This window comes from Bactrocera dorsalis, chromosome 1, assembly GCF_023373825.1.
Source record: "Bactrocera dorsalis isolate Fly_Bdor chromosome 1, ASM2337382v1, whole genome shotgun sequence".
NCBI classification, from domain to species: Eukaryota; Metazoa; Arthropoda; class Insecta; order Diptera; family Tephritidae; genus Bactrocera; species Bactrocera dorsalis.
In genome coordinates, this window is record NC_064303.1 from 20,707,986 (window position 1) to 20,730,489 (window position 22,504).

The window sequence follows — 22,504 nt, forward strand, 5'->3', positions numbered from 1 at the left end:
GGCGATCTAACGAAACCTCTCACTGGTTTGAACTGATCACACACATACACACAAATATATAATTGGTCTTTTGTTACAGATAATAATTGGAAATTCGAAGAAGTGTACGACGAGCAAATAAATTGATAAACATAGTATGAATGTAGTTATTGATATCATTTAAAAAGCGTGTAAGTACAAACTTTTGCTAAAGTGAAATTTCAAATTACTCTAAAATGTGAACATATGTAGGAGTATGTACAAATATATAAATGTTTTATTAAAACATGCACCTGTTTTGTATACTCCACACTTCATATTCGTATAAAATGATGGAAATTTCACTAGTGTCTGCACAGTGTTAAGGCTAGCTCCACCTCAAACACTATAAATATATATAAGTAGCAGCTGCAGTTGGTCGCACTAATTCGGTGGCTTTTCTTATTGAAAATTTCATTTTAATATGGCGAAAATTTTTGGTAAGTAAATGTCAGACGCAAAGGTATAAAAACTATAGAAATATTTACAATAACTTTTCCATTTCGCTTTGGGGAGAATAGAGTTTCTCAGCGTGCTGATAGCCATTTTGGCTATAACCAATGCTGCATCGGTGGATTTAACAGCATGTGAGACTACAACAGCGCCTCCGTGTTCTACGACTCCTCCTCAAACAACTCCTTGTATAACAACAACACCTTCAGTAATAACCACGTTACCGCCAACCACCGCAACTACTACAACGTGCACTACAACTACCATTATTCCAACTACAACTCACACCACGACTCCAAAGACAACAACAACCACAACTACTCCAAGCACAACAACTACTACCACTACAACAACTACAACTACCACTACTCCAGCGACAACAACTACTCTAATCACAACTACAACGTGTAAAACAACTACCAGCACTCCAAGCACAACTACACCAATTACAACAACAACGACTACTCCAACGACAACAACAACAACTACTCCAAAGACAACAACAACCACGACTACTCCAACGACAACAACCACTACTCCAAGCACAACAACTACACCATGCACAACAACTACTACTACTCTAACGACAACAACCACAACTACTCCAAAGACAACAACAACCACAACTACTCCAAGCACCACAACCACAACAACTACACCGTGTACAACAACTACTACTACTCTAACGACAACAACAGCAACTACTCCAAAGACAACAACAACCACGACTACTCCAACGACAACAACCACTACTCCAAGCACAACCACCACAACAACTACGCCGTGTACAACAACTACTACTACTCTAACGACAACAACAACGACTACTCCAACTACAACAACCACTACTCAAAGCACCACAACGACCACTACTCCAAGCACAACAACGACTACTACTCCAAGTACAACCACAACGTGCACAACAACTACCAGTACTCCAAGCACAACTACTCCAATTACAACAACAACCACTACTCCAAGCATAACCACCACAACAACTACTGTTGCTCTAACGACAACAACAACAACTACTCCAAGCACCACAACCACCACTACTCCAACGACAACAACCACTACTCCAAGCACAACAACTACACCATGCACAACAACTACTACTACTCCAACGACAACAACCACTACTACTCCAACGACAACAACCACTACTCCAAGCAAAACCACCACAACAACTACGCCGTGTACAACAACTACTACTACTCTAACGACAACAACAACGACTACTCCAACTACAACAACCACTACTCAAAGCACCACAACCACAACAACTACACCGTGTACAACAACTACTACTACTCTAACGACAACAACAGCAACTACTCCAAAGACAACAACAACCACGACTACTCCAACGACAACAACCACTACTCAAAGCACCACAACGACCACTACTCCAAGCACAACAACGACTACTCCAAGCACAACAACGACTACTACTCCAAGTACAACTACTCCAATTACAACAACAACGTGCACAACAACTACCAGTACTCCAAGCACAACTACTCCAATTACAACAACAACCACTACTCCAAGGACAACAACAACAACTACTCCAACGACAACAACCACTACTCCAAGCACAACCACCACAACAACTACGCCGTGTACAACAACTACTACTACTCTAACGACAACAACAACGACTACTCCAACTACAACAACCACTACTCCAAGCACAACAACGACTACTACTCCAAGGACAACAACTACTCCAAGTACAACTACAACGACTGCTCTAACGACAACAACCACTACTCCAAGCACAACCACCACAACAACTACAACGTGCACAACAACTACTTCTGCTCCAACGACAACAACAACCACCACACCAAGGACAACAACAACCACTACCCCAAGCACAACCACCACAACAACTACAAGCACTACACTACTTACAACAATTACTACGCCGTGCACAGAAGCACAAACGACGCCTCCACCAGCAACAGCTTGTACCACGACTCCAGCACCAACACCATGCCCAAACTCATTGTCCGTCAATTCTAATAGTAAACCAATGGCTTCCCCACAGGGTATGGTATCGAACGTGGATAACTATTTGGAGAGCATTTGCTTAGATAAGAGGAACGGCTTTTTGTTGCCTTCGTTGAGAAATTGCAATGATTACTACGTCTGCCGCAATGGAGTTGCTGTCGAACTCAGCTGTGCTAAACTTCATTTCAATCCATTGAAGGGAGTCTGTGATCGACCTGAATATGCTGGTTGTCGCCTTGCTTAAAATGTTATTTTCAAGCACAGTAATTATTGAAAGGGAAATTTGCGATTAAAAAACCCTCATTATACACACACACATATATTCCTCTAAATAAATGTAAAATGTGTTGCTAGAAATAAATGACTTCGCTACTATTATCATATTAGATGGAATTTCAAATTTCGATAAGCGGAAAGTAAGTGTATTTGTAGCCTAATTTAGGTCATTCTGTGGGTAATGACCTTTGCTCCAAATTAGTAATTCGTAAGATATATTTATACCCTGAACAGGATATATTAAGTTTGTCACGAAGTTTGTAACACCCAGAAGGAAACGTCGGAGACCCTATAAAGTATATGTCGTATACATACGAACTAGTCCCTCAGTTTTTAAGATATTGTTTTGAAATTTTGCGAACGTCATTTTCTCTTCAAGAAGCTGCTCATTTGTCGGAACTGCCGATATCGGACCACTGCAACATATAGCTGTCATACAAACGGAATGATCGGAATCAAGTTCTTGTATTTTAACTTTCACATTTGACAATGTATCTTCATAAAAGTTGGCACCGGTTATTTTCTAAGATAATAATTTAATATACGAAGAAAATGCTCAGATCGGCTTACTATAGCATATAGCTGCCATACAAACTGAACGATCGGAATCTAATGCTGGTAGGGAAAACTTTTGCATTTGACGTGGTATCTTCACGAAATTTGGTATCGATTATTTTCTAAGGCAACAATGTAATCTCCGAAGAAATTGTTCAGATCGGTTAACTATAGCATATAGCTGCCATACAAACAGAATGGTCGGAGTCAATATCTTGTATGGAAAACTTCCTCATTTGACGATATATCTTCAAGAAATTTGGTATGAGTTACATACAAACCGAACGATCGGAATCAAGGGCTTTTATGGAAAACTTTCGCATTTGACGTGGCATCTTCAGGAAATTTGATATGGAATACAAATTGGATTTGGTAGCCGTCCGATCGCCAGGAGGACATACGAAAAATGGTGTTTGGTGGAGATGATGATTTTTCAACTTAAAGTAAGTAAATAAATAAACATTTTATACTCTTGCAAATTGCAAAGATCAAAGACCGAAAGACTCACAAAATGCTAACTGGGTTTCATTAAGGTACACTCACCAATCATATGGAGCAAAGTCAGCCGGATGTTCGAAGATCATAGTTATATGGTCGCAAGGTTAAGTTTTCACCCAATTGTATCTATTTTAGGCATAAAATATGGTACGCTCTCTCATTTTCATTGAGATAATTCATATATTGGCCGATATATGCGGCATAAAGTCATCCTGAAGTTCGAAATTCTTTATATTAGCTATATGAGGACTCAGGGCAGTATTGACCCGTGTTAACCCATTTTTAACACACAAACATATTATTATCAGGAAAGGATTTACTAAGAATTTCAATTATATATCTCTTACATTAAGCGATATTTTCGGACAAAACTCAACTAAAGGTACTGGTCACCACTTATTCGGTACCTAGGGGCTAACAGCGTTGTTCCAATTTGGAAAAATTCTAGTCATAATATGGCATTCTTCATTTTTTGCAAGGTTTTATCTCGTTATATTAAATTCTTCTTGATTGGTGTTGTACCTTAACACCCTATTCATTACAGCTTTATATCTTTATTTGGTGGCATTACATAAATTTTCGTTTAATCGCGTTTTTTAAGCGCGTTTACGCCTATCTACGAATTCGTCCTACACCTTTTCCGTAGGAACACGTATATCAAGTTTCCGATATTTCGATTTTTTATTCAAGTTACAGCTTGCACAGACGTACGGATTGACATACATACATACCGATTTCAACTCATCTCCTCATCCTGATCATTTATATACATATAACCTTATATCTATCTCGATTTTAGTTTTGTAATGATAAAAAACAACCGTTAAGTAAACTAAACGTTATACTTACTCTGTAGCAACATTTACCAAGAGTATAATAATCTCCAACAATTTATTAATACTCTAGTTAAAATCAGGTAATGATCGAAGGAATTTTCCAAATTTTGACAAAATGACGGCTTCCTAAAGTCGGTTGTTGTGAAAAAATCTATATTTCACTTGGCTTACGTTAGGTACATAGCTCGTTGGGTTGATCCAAAATCAATGGATCTCACATGGACAAATATTTGTCCATTGTGTTACACACAAACTGTTTAAAGTGCAGGACCTAAGGATCGACGAACCGTTATAGGCTTATGATAAATTTTTTAGGTCGATCAACATTAATCCCAGCAAATTTGACAAAAGCCGGGCAATGGAGACGAAAGTGACTTCCTCCATACACGAAGAAGAGCGTCCGAAAAGATATATATGCCGTACTGCGGATGTACCTATTGGAAACTGTCCAGTCAGAATCACTACAATAGCTTGACTTTATTAAAAGCAAGTAGTTCGAAGGACCTCTTACAGTTCATTTTGTGCCAACGGGATCTTGCAGTCGCACAAGCTCTAGTTTTTGAACCCTGCTTGTCAAGCTCAGATGAAACTGGGGTATGGATGCCCTAGAAAGCTCACCGGCTTTGCAGTTTTTAGCGATTCCTCTGTGACCGGGCACCCATACATGTTTAATATGGAAAACTTCAAGCTGTTCCTAATGATTTTATGTACTCCTTAACAAGTTTTGAGCCGGTAATAATCATCCTAAAATATTGGTTCATTAAAGTCCAAACGATAATTAACTCAATAAACGGTACGCGGCAAACCCATTACAAAGTAAATTTTATCGAGTGTCTCAAAAAGGAATATTGGAACGTTCGAAGGAGGAAATTTGGAAAATCGAACTCTTTTAAAGAGAAGACAGTCATATGAATGCACCGTACAACACGTCGAAGAAAACAGTGGCAAAATATCATGAACCGAATTTTTTCTGCATTCTTCATATAATTAGACCCCCATCTAGGTCTCTTGTTCTCGCCTCAAGACAATGGTCGCTGTAAAGAAATTTAACGGCAATAAAATGATATTTTCATATAAAATTTATAATAGCGGTCGTTCTACTGTCAAAGAACATTTAATCAAACTTACTAGTGTGTTTCTGATTTGAAGATTTTCTACTTTTTGAATATTGACGCTGAAATTTCTTTCCCATCATACTTACCGCTTGTAATTTATATTCATGTAGTGTGAGTCGTCGTTTTCACTATATTAGGAACTTCATAAAGGCAGTTAATCATTGCAGTTACTAATAAATATTTTAGGACATTAGAAAAGCAAAACTAAGAACTTTTTTTTTTTAATTTTGCTCAAGTTTTTATTTTGATTGTTTCAAATTAGACGTTATTTTTGATTTGTATAACTTATCTCCTTCGTAGTTAGTAGCATTTGTTGAGTAGCATTGGCAAAATAGTTATTATATACAGAGATTGGATCTAAATCGTAAAATTTATGAAATGAGATAGGTGGATCAAGAGCCAACAATTCGGTTGGATAGTCCTGTGGACGGAGCTAAAAAATAGAAGGTAAAAGTTTTTAAAAAGCGTATACAAATTGTTGCAGAAATTTACAGGTAGACCCATATTTTATTGGCTTTGGACAACGAACCTGATGAAACTGCTGAGAGTGTATGATTGGCACTTCCAGATTGGTGAAGCACATGCCCAGCAACATATCATCGGCATCTTGTGGATGGGTGCAGTGGCAATGAGCGAGTAATTTACGTACAGCGGGTAGACTCATAGCAACACCACCGCCACTGGTTATGTAATTGAAGCCGTTGTTTATGTTGTGATGGAACCCGTAACGTTCGCCGAGATAAATATCGTTTGTGTAGTTGAAACAACCGAGCAAAGCGCATAGGTTTGGAATGCTAAATTTATCCATAAAGTTAAAAATGGTTATTTAGATATATAGTGTAATACTTGTACGAACCTTAGTAACGTATCATCATCGGCTAAAACCAGCCAATGTATACGAGTGTTTTCATCTTGCTCAGGTACCAAATTTTCCAATTTTCTATTAAAGTCATCGATCTCTCGTAAAGCTAATTTCAATATTGTCAGTGTTTTATTGCAATGACCGATCTCAGTGTTGGGTATACCGGTAGACATTGTAGGAATTTGTGGATCTGACGATAATAAGAAGAAAAAAAATATGAACATTTGCAATTTTTGTTTGTTACAAAATACGTATGTATGTATATATTGGTTTGGATTCACCTGCTACATCGCTGTAATAACGAATATGTGATGCTATGGGAGCCCAGGTTGCTTTAATAATCGGTATTCGATCGAAATGAAAGCGTTTACATGTTTTGACAGCAAAGAAAATGTTTTGCGGCCTCACAGTGTTCTAGAAGTTGAAATTGAGTAAATATAGTGAAAACTAAAATATACATACTAATGTAATAACTGTAAATGGAAACATTTAATATGTACTTTCACAGGAATAAAAAAATGTTTTTTTTTTTTTCAATAACTTTTGTAGCGCTCTTATTGAAAACCACGTTATATTAAATGGTCTTTGACTGGAAAGTGGAACAATTTCAATGAATTTGAAGTTCAGTTATACGAGAAAGAGGCGTGGTTTTTATTCGCTCATTATATTTATCATAGGTCGAGTAGATCCTGAGATATGGGTATCCACCTATGAGTGGGCGGGTCCACGCCAATCGTCTCTGACGCACTTAGTTATTGATTTATCGCATTTTTACTATTTTTAACAAAACCGTTATATGGGGAATGGGAGAAATGATTTGACGTGCGCAAATTTAAGTGATACAGCTTGAATGGTTTGGGAGATACAGGTATACACAATACAATTTGCGTTCCAAAGTAAACAGGACTTTTTAATCTAGCGCCCCTCGGTGGCTCCATCTATATGTCTGATGCGTTAGAATCTGCCATTTTTATCGATTATCTAGTGAGAATTGTAGAGCATTTCATTGATTTGAAGTGGAGTTAATGCGTTTTAAGTGTCAGTATATTTGTGTTTTCGGTGCGAAAATTAGCTTCGAACAAAGAGCCAAGATTAAATTTTGTTTTAAAATTCATAAAACTTTTACCGAAACGAGAATTAAATAATATAATGTCAGTTATGTTTATGTTATAATGCTTCTAATTGACAGAGGTGTTTCATGATTATTATTTAAGTGTTGTTCAATAATATATATATATATAGATTGTTACAATTTTGTTCAAATTTTTTTAATTGAGGCCATTCTTAGAATTATGGTTTTTGCAGTTTAAATAATCTTTGTGACAGTTTATTGTTTTAGTCTTAAGAAAAACACGAATGAGAAATTAATGAAATATATTTTTTAGACTTTTTTTAATGTCGCCAAAAAAAGACATATGGGCCTGTTTTCTAATGGCTTAAAGAACATCTTTTTATATAACATTATGAAGGCAAACGGGAGGGTGACCTAATCGAAAGTATACAAGTAGTATTTTCTACATACAAACTTCTTCAGTGGAATTTACTCACACAGTGATTCCTTTCCATTGGCTTTGCATACATTGCACACTTGTTGTCAGCGTTGCCCTGTACATATTCGTCCGATCGCGAACAAATGTAGTGCGCTTTGCGCATCAGCATCTTTTGCATAGCATTTGACTTCGTGGCAGCGGTGAGCTCGTCTTCGCTGAGCTGAGTTTCAAGAGCAACTGATTTTACTTCGTTATAAATGAATAGCGCCAGCTCGTGTTCCATATCAATGATAAAAGGTGAACTATAAATATTTGCTGTTTCTAAAGCTTCTGCGGTCTTGCTAGTTTGGGTGGTTAAAAGAAAAGTAAAGATGCATATTGTATTTGAATTTGTATGTGTTTATACTATATATTGATTATTGCTGTTTTCAGTGTTGTAATCAAAAGTGCATTATGTATACAGCGGCATGATTTAACAGATAAAAAGTTCTTTGAAATAAAACTTCTTTAATTGCATAAACATGTTTTTATTCAATCAAAGAAAATTTTCGCGAGCAACACTTTGGCAAACATTTTAAAACAACACAATTTTCAATGTCGTAAAGTACTATTTTAATAAACAATTGTGTAGTCGATTGTATAATTTGAAAAGTTTTTACTAAAGAAAAAACCGGTATGATTTTCATACAGTCAAGTTATTTTTTTATTTGGATTCGATTTTTCATTTGTAGAAAGTGAAAATATAAACTTTATATGCGAAAATTGTTATTTTTTTAAGATTACTGAGACAAGGTTGCTATTTAAACCATAATGGTATGCTTATGAAATCATTCTCACGCAATTTCATTGAGATATTGTATATAAAGTATTATATAAAGCCGTTCGGAAGTATGATGTCGATTATATAATATTTTTTTAGCAGCATAAGATCTGTTATCAGGGTAAAAAGCTTACTTAATTTTATTAAAATATTTCACTTATTTACTGATACTATATTCGGTATGAAGTCAGCCATAGAAATATATACTATAAATACTATTTACATATAAATTGAGTTAATGTGGAAAACGTCAACCAAAAGATTGCAATTCTTTATATTAAGGATATGAATCTTAGGCTAAGGTATAGACCAGATTTTGTTTCATTAAATATATCACACATTTTGACCAAACGGTTTATTATTAGGCATTTTATGGTGTATATTGGGGGCAGGGGAAGGACTCAAGAACAAATTTTGAAGAAATTGTCTATATAAATAATATCAATTTCATACTCTTGCAACGATTAAAGCCGGGGTAATACCTTCAGGTACATAAAATATAGGGGTCAAGGGGAAGTTTTCACCCGATTTTATTCATTCCAAGAACAAATATGCACAGTTATTAGAAAAACACGCTTTTCAATTTTATTAAGATAACTCACATAGGCCGATATATGAGGTTTAAAGTCATCCGGAAGATCGAAAATCTTTATATGGGGGTTAAAAGGAAAAGATTATCTCAAAATTTCATTACACAAGGTCTGTCGCAAAAGAAACAGGACTGTTAAAAAAAAACAACAAAAAATTAATATTTTTCAAAAGTTATGTTTTTTTATTCAAAGTAGTTTCCTAGTGCTTCGATACAGCGTTTAGCCCGGTCAATTAGCATTTCAAATGAGTGTTTAAGGCCATTTTCGGAATGCTCTTGAGAATATCGGTCGTCGCCTTTTGGATAGCTGAAATGTCCTGAAACCAGTGTCCTTTCATGGGCAAATGAAGTTTTCCACATAGGTACAAATCACAAGGTGCCAGATCAGGTGAGTAGGATGAGTGATTAATGGTTAATATGGAGTTTTTTGTCAAAAAATCAGTGACAAGCGTCGACCGATGACACGGCGCATTATCGTGCAACAGGCGCCAGGACCCTGCCTCACGGTATTGTGGTCGAGCACGACAAATGCGTGACAAAAGATGCTTCATAACACCAAGGTAAAACACAGTAAAACACATTAATTGTTTGGCCAGGTGGGACGAACTCTCGGTGTACAAAACCCTCGGAATCGTAAAAACAAATCAGCAGCAATGTAACATAGGAATACACCGCATTTGATGGAAGTCGAGCAGGTCCCGGGAACTAGAATTTCCCCTAAATGTAGGCAGTATCACGCCTGACGTCCCCTAGCTCGTTTAAAGCTTTCTCTTAGCATTACGAGAGTCAAATTTAATATCTCTGGTGTATTTATTTATTGATTTATCGCACTATTAGTAGTTTTTAACAGTACCGTTTAATGGGGAGTGGGTGGGGTTATTCATTATTCATCTTTTTTCATACTGTTTGTAGGAGTTCTAATAACGGGTGATTTTTTTGAGGTTAGGATTTTCATGCATTAGTATTTGACAGATCACGTGGGATTTCAGACATGGTGTCAAAGAGAAAGATGCTCAGTATGCTTTGACATTTCATCATGAATAGACTTACTAACGAGCAACGCTTGCAAATCATTGAATTTTATTACCAAAATCAGTGTTCGGTTCGAAATGTGTTTATCGACAAATTTTGTTCAGCGATGAGGCTCATTTCTGGTTGAATGGCTACGTAAATAAGCAAAATTGCCGCATTTGGGGTGAAGAGCAACCAGAAGCCGTTCAAGAACTGCCCATGCATCTCGAAAAATGCACTGTTTGGTGTGGTTTGTACGCTGGTGGAATCATTGGACCGTATTTTTTCAAAGATGCTGTTGGACGCAACGTTACGGTGAATGGCGATCGCTATCGTTCGATGCTAACAAACTTTTTGTTGCCAAAATGGAAGAACTGAACTTGGTTGACATGTGGTTTCAACAAGATTGGCGCTACATGCCACACAGCTCGCGATTCTATGGCCATTTTGAGGGAAAACTTCGGACAACAATTCATCTCAAGAAATGGACCCGTAAGTTGGCCACCAAGATCATGCGATTTAACGCCTTTAGACTATTTTTTGTGGGGCTACGTCAAGTCTAAAGTCTACAGAAATAAGCCAGCAACTATTCCAGCTTTGGAAGACAACATTTCCGAAGAAATTCGGGCTATTCCGGCCGAAATGCTCGAAAAAGTTGCCCAAAATTGGACTTTCCGAATGGACCACCTAAGACGCAGCCGCGGTCAACATTTAAATGGAATTATCTTCAAAAAGTAAATGTCATGAACCAATCTAACGTTTCAAATAAAGAACCGATGAGATTTTGCAAATTTTATGCGTTTTTTTTTAAAAAAAAGTTATCAAGCTCTTAAAAAATCACCCTTTATTATAGTATTTGCTTTAGGCGAACTTGGTTGTTACAGCTTTAATGGTTTAAGAGATATGCATATTAAACCTAATAGGGAGCGGGGCTACGCTCACTTTTTTAATATTTTTATCCCATATATCGTCCCCTCAATATAACAATAGCGTATAATTTTTTTTGGGTTTTGAGAAAATCGAGTTTAAAGTTTTTGTCAAATCAGATGTCTATACACTTATTGAAGGAAATTTTTGAACATGAAATTATACACCATTTTTTCTAATGACATTTTGACCCACTTTGTGGAAGTAGAATTTGACGAAATTTTTACCAGACATAGAATCAATGATGGAGATTCTAAATATGCAATAAAAAAATAATGGCGTATCAGCACATACGCTATTGTTATATTGAGGGGACGATATATAACCCTATAACTTTTTCGATTAGTGTTAGGTGATTCCAATAACCGTTAGGTGAACAAAACTATTATACTATGTAGCAACAGGTTGCAAGAGCATAAAAACAAAGGCATGCAACTGGAATGCCCGGTCCCTTAATTGGGAAGGTAGCGCTGCCCAGCTGGTTGATGTCCTCGTAAGAGTAAAGGTTAACATCAGCGCCGTTCAAGAAATGCGATGGACGGAACAAGGACTGAGGCAAGTAAGTCCGCAAATTGGGTTTGGCGCAGATTCGTGGTGGGAGAGAGACTCCGTCGCTGAAAAAAGACTGCCTACCTTACAACGTTACAATCGACTACAACACGAGAAGGAGGGGGTAGATAACGAGAGTTAAAAAGGGAAGTGAGACGCATTATAAATACAATGCCGAAGAACTGATAAGGAGCATGCATCAGCTTCTTTGTACAATATTGTCGGACGAAAGCATGCTTGCTTTCTACTTAGGGTATCGACTGTGCTGCTTTTCGATTATTCATACACGGATTACATCCCACTGATGGATGGAAATGCAGTTATCTGGCATAACTTTAAGTATCTCAGAACACTGATCCAATTTAACCATGTTTTCAGAAATGGCTGGTGAACCAAGATTACTTATGAACCACTTCCTTCAGTAGCGCATGAAAAAAAATTTTAGAATCTGATATACAAGGTGTATTCCAAAGTAAACAGAACTTTTTGATGCTAGCGCCTCCTCCTGGCGCCACTACCATCCTTATGTCGACTGGTGCGTTAGAATCTGCTATCTTTATCGATTGTCTTGTGAGAATTTCATGACATTTTATCTATTGGAAGTGAAGTTATTGCTTTTTAAGTGTCAGTATGTTTGTGTTATCGGTGCGGAAATGAGCTTCGAACAAAGAGCCAACATTAAATTTGGTTTTAAAATTGGTAAAACTTTCATCGAAACGTTTCAATTGATGAAACAAGTTTATGGCGATGATAGTCTATCCCGTAGCAGAGTGCATGAGTGGTTTCAACGTTTTCAAAGTGGTCGTGAGGACATAAATGACGATCAACAGTGGGCCAATCAAAATCCGTGATCACCGAAAATTCTGTCGAACCGTGCGTGAATCAAGAATCAAAAGGCTTGCACCGGCATACTGGCGACCATACGGGTCAACGAGCTAAAACACTCGTTCGACATGCTTTTGGACCTCCAAAAAACTTGCAAATAATTAACAGAAGAAGCGCTTCCAAAATATAACTGTGCAGCTATAAATGAAATGAATGAGTGCCGTAATTTCTCACAAGAATTATAGAGAACGGTGAAAGTAATATGATTTGCAAAGGAAGTAAACGCACTTACTTAGATAACAGAACTGATAAGGTGTATGTTTCTTGTTTCTGAGAAACAGACAGATGAGATTCTCATGTATTATAAGAACTTTCATATGTTTTGGAATATAAATATGTTCTAAGGTAAAAGTTATAATTTCAAGGGCACATGTTCAAGGTGGAAATAAAATTAGTTTCTGAATTATTTCTTGAAACTGAATTTTCATTATTACTTACATGATTAGAGCTCTTGAAAAAACAATACCGGCTCGTTGCAATGGAAATGGAAACCACTCGGAATCTTTGTGAAAGGCAAAGTGATGCCTAATATTAGCCTGATCATCATACAGCGCATGACCCAAATAAAGGCACTGAAAGTAAAATAAAATTTATAAAGGACTAACATAATTGCTTAAAGTAAATTTTGCTTAAAAGCCGATGTTGATGTAAAGTTTCGAACAAATCTCAGATTGAAAGGTTGCGGTGTAACAAAAATTTGCCCAATACAACTTAGAACAGCAAATAGCGTGTAACGAGACGTATTGACTTTTGAAATATCACAGTACAATTCGAGCTAGGAAACACATATCCAAGCGAATAAACGGTGTCACTAACAAAATTTTTTTAAGGATTGCTTTCAAAACTTTTCTTAAAGGAGTCGTGATAAAAGAACACAGTTTCCTTACAAATGAGGACAATTACAGGACAATACTTCGTAAACTGAGGCACTACTTGGCAGACAGATGAACATGGCTAAATCGACTCAGTTCGGCTTGCTGATCATGTATATATAATATATATTTTATATGGCCTCCGACGTTTCCTTTGGGTGTTACAAACTTCTTGGGAAACTTAATACGGTACACCCTGTTCAGAGTATAAAAAAAGGTCTGATAGAGTCAGGTCAGGTGACCTTGGGTCAGCGGGAAGTGGAGTTTTTTGATATTAATTTGTTTTAAAAATTTCGTTGGAGCTTCGCAATAACCGGTCTGACTATATGTGAAGCTGCTTCATCTTGCTGGAAACCAAACGCTATTGCAACGGATACGTCTTCTGTGCAGTTCTGGGTAAAAAAACCTCATTCAACGTCTTTATATAACGGTGCCCATTGACAGTTCATTATTACACCGTTTTCTTCAAAAAAGTATGACCCGATAATACGCCTTGATGAAACTGCGCACCACATAGTGACTCGTTCTTGATGAAGTTCCGTCTCATGGATTATTTCTGAATTTAATTTGCGATTCGAAACTCTTGGATTTGTTTAAATTGACGATGCAACAGTCGGATCTGTTTCTGGAATACGAACATACGATTCTCGATGGTACGGTATTCTTGCGAAACTTCCAAATTCGGCGAACATGTTTACTCACACAGAAAAAAAGTTGTTCCACTATTTTTTGTTATGGTATGTCACTGATAAATTTATTTATAGATATATCGCGCCTTAAGTAATTTTTAACAAAACCGTTATATTGGGAGTGGAATCATCCGATTTCATCCATCCATTAGTACCGGTAGAGGTGTTTAATGAATTTGTCCTGAACAAATTTGGTGATTGTATCTTAAATTGTTTAGAAGATATGTGCATTAAATCTCTTAGAAGCTGGGATAATTTTTTCACAATTTTTAGCGCATGGCAACTACGACTCGTTCCCCCTTTTTTGCCCAGCAACTCACCAAGTTCCATTACTAAAATTTTACTCAAGTTGCAGACCAACATCCTGATTCCAACTCGTCTTACCATCCTGATCATTTATATATGTATATACATATAATCCTATATCTATCTCGATTAGTTTTAGATGATACAACCGTTAGCTGAACAAAACTCTTATACTTAGCAACATGTTGCAAGAATATAAAAATGTCGCATATTTCAGTTACTTTCGTTTACTTAAGCTTCTCCCTTACCCGAGTGGCATCCTCCAGCGCTAACTGCTCCAAAAGCGCTTGCAGTAATACATGTGTACTCTCCTCCAACCAAACCACCCATTTGACATGCTCGCCAAGTAGCCTGGAACGCACCAAGGGTATTGCATTCTTTATCGCCCAATAGCTTGGAAAATTGAATATTTCATGTAACATATGAACTGTGATGATGTAGTCTGTATTGGGCAATTGGCTTTCGGCTTGGTTAATAATGTCATCGCGTAGACGTGCTGCTAATGGACGATGGTACGTGGTATCCTGACTGGAGATGAGGAACAATACCCCTGTGGGTTCTATACCGCCATGAATATACAAGTTGTATGAAATATTAGATTCAAATTCTATAGGTATGTAACATTTTTGCTTGAAAATGAGGTAATGTTTAAAGCAAAATATAATATATTTGTACTCTCGCAACATGTTGATACAGTGTATAATAGTTTGGTGCATCTAACGGTTGTTTATATCACCCAAAAGTAATCGAGATAGATATGATATACATGTAAATAATCAGGATGACGAGACGAACTGAATTACGAGCGACTGCCTGATGTTTGTCCGCCTGTGCAAGCGATAACATCAGTAGAAATTGAGATATCTTGATGAAACTTAGAACAAATATACCTTGGCACCTAAGGAGGGCTGGCATTGCAGATGGACGGAATCAGATCATTGCCACGCCCCTAAAACACCATTAATGAAAACCAATCAAGTGAATTAACTAAGATTCACAATAAGGTACAAGGCTGTTACTTTGTATAACGAATTGCATTAAGGAGGGGCATCTACGGTAGAACTTTTTTATTAAAGTGGGCGTGACATCGCTTCCTAATATGTCTAATGTACACTCGGCGAAGAAAACACGTATTTTGCAGACACGTAATTCACTGAACGTATAATATTGAATATTTAAGGTCGAAAATATTTGGAATTGGTTCACGAATTATCCAAACCTCCACACACTACATATCATTTTCGTTATTCTAAAAACATTTGACAGAAATTTTCGGTATGTTTTTGAGGTATACAAGTATATTTATAAAATTGCTTAAAAATATGTTTTCGAATACACCTGTGTAATGCCCGCCTTTTCTGCCCCCAAACGGGTTGTAGTGGAATAATTTTAAACCTAAGACATAGTATAAAAGTTCCCGTGCCAGTGAGACAAAGAAGTGCCCGTAGTACCGAGAATATTGCTGGCGCTAGCCAATGATCCGGATTTTCATCGAATAATAATCTTCAGCTTCATTTCTGGCTGAATGGTTTCGTCAATAAACAAGATATGAGTTATTAGGCAGGTAGCAAAAAATTACGGTTTGGTGGGGTTAATCAGCCGGCGGCATCATTGGAACGTATTGCTTTCGTGACGATCAAGACACGTTACAGTGAATGGGAATCCCTATCGCTCAACGATTACTGAAATGTTTTGGCCTGAATTGGATGATACATATGTGGTTCCAACAGGACGGCGCCACAAGCCACAAAGCGAATGTCACAAACGATTTAGTGAAAACCAAGTTTGGTGAATATGCTATTTCGCGAATTGACCGTCACGGTGGTGCGATTTGACGTCATTAGACTATTTTCTGTGGGGCTACGTCAATTCTATGATCCTTGCTATTAAAGCCAGCGACGATTGATGAACTTCGTACGAATATCGAACGTGAAATTGCAGCAGAATCGACCGATTTACGTTTGGAAACGATCAAAAATTGGGTTCCGCGTCTGGACTTCTGCAAGTGTGACTGTGGTGGCCATGCAAAAGAAATCGAGTTCTATAAATAATGGCATCGAATGCATTTCTCTAAATGTGAACTCAAATATTTTTACATTTTTTCATTCCTGGCATTATTTGATATCGGCAATATCGATTTTCAAAATTTCAAAAAAATGCGGTTGAGTTGGAAAAAGTAATCTTCAATAATACCCATAAGGACTAAAATGGTTGCGAAAGTGTATGTTTTTTTTTAAATTGAGCTTATTGCTTTTTTGATTTCTTTTAAAAACTTCTTTCAAGAAAACTTTAATTATTTTTATTTCAAATGAAATATAATGTGTGTGGTATATTATTTATAAATAAAAAAGATTTTTTCAAATTATTTATTCATTAAATTTTTGCATTACGATTCAATAAATAATTTAGCTGTAGCTATAAGCAGATCCTTCCGGTGGCTTAGACGATTCTTAGAATCAAAGTAATATAATTTCAGTAATATAATTCCATTGGTTTCTTTTTAATTCATCCAACCCTACTCTTTCCACATACGTTTTCGTCCGATTCCAAACAAAACCCCTTGAATTTTGCCTTGCATTATTTTTTTTAGCTGGTTGAAGTCAATTAAAAGTGTTTGCTTTTACAAACCGCAGTGCAAATATTTGTATTGTGTATTATTGTATTATCAGCAATGGAATCAATGCGCACATAAGAGAAAATTAGTTGAATCCGTAAAACTAAGTTAGATGAAATGAATTTATCATATTTGCTTAAGAAGCTACCAAAATTTGTTTAAGTAGACAAGTAAAGTGTTCCGTTTGAGGAATACAATGGTGCATCTATTAATACATACATACATATATAAATGTATTGCAACAAGTAAAGGGAGTGAAGCTTAGCGTAAAAATTGCGCATAGTTTAACAAATAATTAAATTACAACAAAAAAATTCTATATTATATGGACTTTAAGTGTTGAGTTTTAGAAAAAAATATGTTTAAAGTGACACCTGTGGGGAGTATTGCTGGCCAGGTTAGGCCATGTTTGGAGCATGATCTGGTAGTAATCAGAAGGTATTTTGCTTAATGTAAGTAAGTAAAAAGTAAGTTAATAAAAATGAAATGAACGAAACTATTATATTATATGAAAATCGTAAGGCAACTAAGACTGTTTTATGGACGTGTGGTATAGATACGATCCGTGGCTTGTACGGGCGGACGAATCAGTCTACTGTAAATATCTTCAGTAATTTTAAGAGAGAAAGCGACCCCTTTGCATTATTAATAAAGGTAATAAAGGAAGTAAGGAAGGACTAAGTTCGGGTGTTAGCAAACATTTTACACTATACCAAGATCTGACCGATTTTAAGGCTTTAAAGGGAGAGACAAAACGGATGGAAATCATGGTGACTAGGGTAAGATCTGGATAGACTGGAAAGTAATAGGACTGAGTTAATTTAAAAAAATTCATTGAATCAATCGTTACAATTCTTTAAAAACTTTCAAAATAGGCGCCTTCTGCGTCGATACAGCGCTACCAGCGCGATTTCCATGCATTGAAGACGTCACTGAAGGCATTCGCCGAATTAGCTTTGAGGGCCGAGGTGCATGCTGCTTGGATCCCCTCTGTCGTCTCAAAATGCTTGTATTTCATCGGACTTTTCAGGCAAGGAAACAAAACAGTCCGTGGGCCACATCAGGGCTGTAGGGCGGTTTCGTAAGCATTGGGTTGCCGACCTTGGTTAGGTAGCTGTTCACAAGAAAGGCGGTGTGAGCCGGGGCGTTGTCGTGGTGCAACTTCCAATCGGCTGCGATGTCTTGTCGGACCCGATTGACTCATCGTTTGAGTCTCTTGAGGACTTCCACCTAAAACTTAGCGTTGACAGTTTGTCCAGGAGGAACAAATGCGTGGTGATTGATGTCTTTGATGTCAAAATAGACAATGAGTATCGTTTTCACTTTGTATTTGCTCATTCTTTCCTTTTTTGTTCAAGGAGACCGTGTATCACTCGGAAGATTGCCTCTTTGTCTCGGCATTATACTCAAAAATCCATGATTCGTCACCTTCGTCACTTACGTTATTCAAACGTCTTTGTCGCAAATTTACCGAGTTAACCTGTATGTACAATAAACTCAATAATTTACGAATTTGTTAAACCACATACATATATTTATAATAAAAAATTTGTATCTAATTGTTGAGTTTAACTATGGCACTTTATTCGTATATGTTTTCGAATAGCAGCATTATGTGGGCGTGGCAGTGGTCCGATTCCTTCCATCTGCAGCACGAACACTTTCTTGGTGCAAACAACACTGACAGTCACTCGGATTACAACTCGTCTCGTTATCGTAACTATTTATATATATGTATATTATAGATGTATATAACCCTTTATCTATCACATTCAGGCTTAGGTGATACAAACAATTGCTATGCGAATAAAACTCCGTTGCAAAATGTTGCGAAAACATTAAAGTTAAGATTTCAATACTAACCTCTAATCGAATATTTTGTTTTATTCGAATTCAATCTTACTACGATAGCTATTTATTATAATTTTTTTACTTACCTGTTGAAATATTCGAAGTTCCGAGCAATAATACGGCAACGAAGGTATTCAAAATCCGATACATGGTTTTTTAATATATATAATCGTGCTGGAACCAAAAAATCAGCGTCAGTCTATTTTCTTGATTTAGGAGAATGTATTTATGATGAATGAAAGAAATAGGGATTAAGACAGTTTCATCGCGTTGCAATATATGATGGGATGATTTTGTTTATAATTACTAAGTTCGATAGTTCAAGTAAGGAAGGGCTAAGTTCGGGCATAACCGAAAATTTCAAACTCTTGCAACTTAAAGCATTAAAACCAGGGTAAAACCATCAGGTACACAAGGCTTTTTAGTTATATGGGGTCTAGGGTAAGTTTTCACTCGATTTAATCTTAATTCTATTTACTTTAGGCAATTTCGTTTTTTTCGCTTTAGAGGTTTAAGAGATAAGTACATGAAATCTAGTAGACGGCGTTGCCGCCCGTCTCAAACTACAGTTCTATATCATAAGCGTGACAGTGATTCGATTACGCCCATCTACGAATTAGTACTCACTTTTTTGCCTGAGAACACATCATTATGATATCTACATTTTTACTCACTTTATCGCTTGTAAGTATGAACGGATGGACGGACGAACTGATAGACAGTCATTCGGATTATAATTTTCATAGATTTTTTACTACATACCATCTATAAAAATTCTATAAAGCCTTACCTTAAAAGCCGAATATCTCGAGAAGTATTAATGATAGCGATTTTGACCTTTTTATAGCAAATAAAATTTCCTACAAATTTGTCATATACGTTTTTTCTATAACTCCTGTCATTTACGATATATATACAAACATATATACAAAAAAAATGCTAAATTTTTGGAAAAATCGGGTTTAGAGGCCCGTATTACCTCGCCGGTGTGAGTTACGACTTTGTTCTTTTGTAGAGTGAACAATTCTGAGATATATGCGTATTAAGTCAAAGTGATGCCATAAAATACCTCTGATCTGTAGGAATTTAAAGATAAAAACCCACGGTTGTAGTGTATTTTCTATGGAAAATTTTTACAGGCCTTGGTCCAATTCTTAATGTTAATATTAAGGGCTAAAATTTTCAGGAAATTTTTTCAGGGTATTTCCAAGGAAATTTCTTGACGGGTCTGAAAAAAATTAATTGTTCAAAAAAAAACACCCTAATGTACATATTTTATATAGCATCCGAAGTTTATAGTTGAGTGTAACTAACTTCGTCACAAACTTAATATACCCTGTACCTTGAACATAATAACATAAGTAATTGTATTTATTTAGATAGAATTGCTGCAAATAATTAATCATATTTTCAAAAATGCAATTTTTTAGTGTACAAGGTGCGTTCCAAAGTAAACAGAACAAATGCTTTTTTCGGCAAAATTAATTAATTTTTTTCAAAATAGTGTCCTTCTGCTTCAATACAGTACACCCCAAAAGCACGTCGAACGAGTGTTTTGTCTCGTTTGGCCGCCAGTATGCCGGTGCAAGCCATTTGAATGGCCTCTACGTCTGCATAACGCTTTTCTTTCATGGGCATATGTATTTTCCGAAAAGGTAGAAGTCGCACGGTGCCATATCAGGTGAATACGGGGAGTGGTTAATGGTTAAAATGTGATTTTTGGTCAAATAAACCTCTTTAATGATGTCCTTCGAATGTTGGATTCTGAGCAATTTTTGGTCGTCAGTCAATTTGTGCGGAACAAACCGTGCACACACCTTTCGTAAGCCCAAATGCGATAAATCGATGTTTTGGAGATGTTCAATTCCATTTCCATGAATTTCAATGATGATTTCGGCTGATTTTTGATGAATTCACGCACAGTTTCGATGGAATTTCCGGTGATCACGGATTTTGATTGGCCCACATGTTGATCGTCATTTATGTCCTCACGACCACTTTGAAAACGTTGAAATCACTCGTGCACTCTGCTACGGGATAGGCAATCATCGCCATAAACTTGTTTCATCAATTGAAACGTTTCGGTAAAAGTTTTACCAATTTTAAAACAAAATTTAATGTTGGCTCTTTGTTCGAAGCTTATTTTCGCACCGATAACACAAACATACTGACACTTAAAACGCAGAAATTCTCACTGGACAATGGATAAAGATAGCAGATTCTAACGTACCAGTCGACATATAGATAGCGCCACCAGGGGGCGCTAGATTCCTAGTTACTTTGGAACACACCTTGTATTATCCATATACAATATGAGTGCTCACTTAGTTGTCAGTAACACAGTGAATTTGACTGAAATAAGATCATGTTAAAGGACAATGATGTTAACGAGTTTACTTGTATTATCAAATTTACTTATGTTGTTACGCCGTTTATTATTATTATTTTTTTAAACTAATGCAATATTAATATACTTTAAATTAATTTTTATTAATTTGACAGTGACACAAAAAACCGTTTACTTATAAAATTTCAGTTGGATATGCATTGAAGCACAGCGAGCGCTCATTAAAATGACAGCAAGAATTTCAAAAGTGCATATAATCACAAAAACGATAGTTCAAGTTCACCATTACAATGTACATTGTAAGTATTTGCATATGAAAGGTAAAGTAATAATGCGCTCAATGGACCGCTATGATGCATATTATGCTCTCACTATTTTTATTATAAATTCACATTTAATTGGATTGAATTGAAAGTTGGTTGATGTAAAATACTTTAACACACTACAATGCTGCATTTACAACTGTATTGTCATTTCTTCAACTATTTTATACAATCTCTTCAATTTTGTACGCAACCAAACAATTAATACCGTTATTGACTGCGCGTCGCTCGAGTCACATGTCAGAGCAGCCCGTTAGACAGCCAAACGAGATGTGACTTACAAAGTGCACGCCAGTTTGTCAACTAACTGTAATATGCGCCAAAATGCAAAATGTCCAGCGATTCGCCACGTCCACAGCAAATCTCTCAATTTTCCACTCAAATAGCGTTGAATGCAGTGCGTCGGCGTGAAAATGCACATTTTATGAATGAAACTGCACGCGCTACGACCGAACAACTCAACCATCGAGTGAAATTTTAATGAGTGAGTTTTCTTTTAATTGGCGCGGGGAGGCTGGGGACGTGCCTGTATTTGATTATGTTTATGTTTACAACAGTTTGATGCTGCCTTGGTGACATTTTTTGTATCGAAACTTTTTTCG

The 22,504-nt window shown here is 36.5% G+C and overlaps 2 protein-coding genes across 3 annotated transcripts; one reads left to right on the forward strand and one right to left on the reverse strand.

The window, feature by feature from the left end:
• Window positions 1-310: 310 nt before the first annotated feature.
• On the forward strand, window positions 311-2,870 carry LOC105234129 (mucin-2). Its single transcript, XM_011216439.3, has 2 exons — window positions 311-458; window positions 540-2,870. The coding sequence occupies exons 1-2, from the start codon at window positions 443-445 to the stop codon at window positions 2,729-2,731; spliced, it is 2,208 nt and encodes a 735-aa protein (XP_011214741.2). The 5' UTR covers window positions 311-442; the 3' UTR covers window positions 2,732-2,870.
• A 3,104-nt stretch (window positions 2,871-5,974) lies between these two features.
• On the reverse strand, window positions 5,975-22,194 carry LOC105225655 (beta-1,3-glucosyltransferase). 2 transcript variants are annotated; one of them, XM_019990025.3, is made up of 9 exons: window positions 22,111-22,194; window positions 19,319-19,406; window positions 15,016-15,326; window positions 13,339-13,472; window positions 8,178-8,460; window positions 6,911-7,043; window positions 6,624-6,819; window positions 6,297-6,561; window positions 5,975-6,200 (listed from the first exon to the last, which is right to left on the reverse strand). In XM_019990025.3, the coding sequence occupies exons 2-9, from the start codon at window positions 19,380-19,382 to the stop codon at window positions 6,033-6,035; spliced, it is 1,554 nt and encodes a 517-aa protein (XP_019845584.2). In that variant the 5' UTR covers window positions 19,383-19,406; window positions 22,111-22,194; the 3' UTR covers window positions 5,975-6,032. The 2 variants fall into 2 exon arrangements, with proteins under 2 accessions (XP_019845584.2, XP_011202528.2); XM_011204226.4 differs by having other exon boundaries at window positions 21,755-22,194.
• Window positions 22,195-22,504: the final 310 nt, after the last annotated feature.

Coding starts and splice junctions, on each gene's coding strand:
- LOC105225655 (XM_019990025.3), bottom strand. CDS start 19,382: ATGTATCGGATTTTGAATACCTTCGTTGCCGTATTATTGCTCGGAACT. Junction 7,044..8,177: donor CAATGGAAAGGAATCACTGT/GTGAGTAAATTC, acceptor TTCAACTTCTAG/AACACTGTGAGGCCGCAAAA. Junction 6,201..6,296: donor ACTCTCAGCAGTTTCATCAG/GTTCGTTGTCCA, acceptor TCTATTTTTTAG/CTCCGTCCACAGGACTATCC.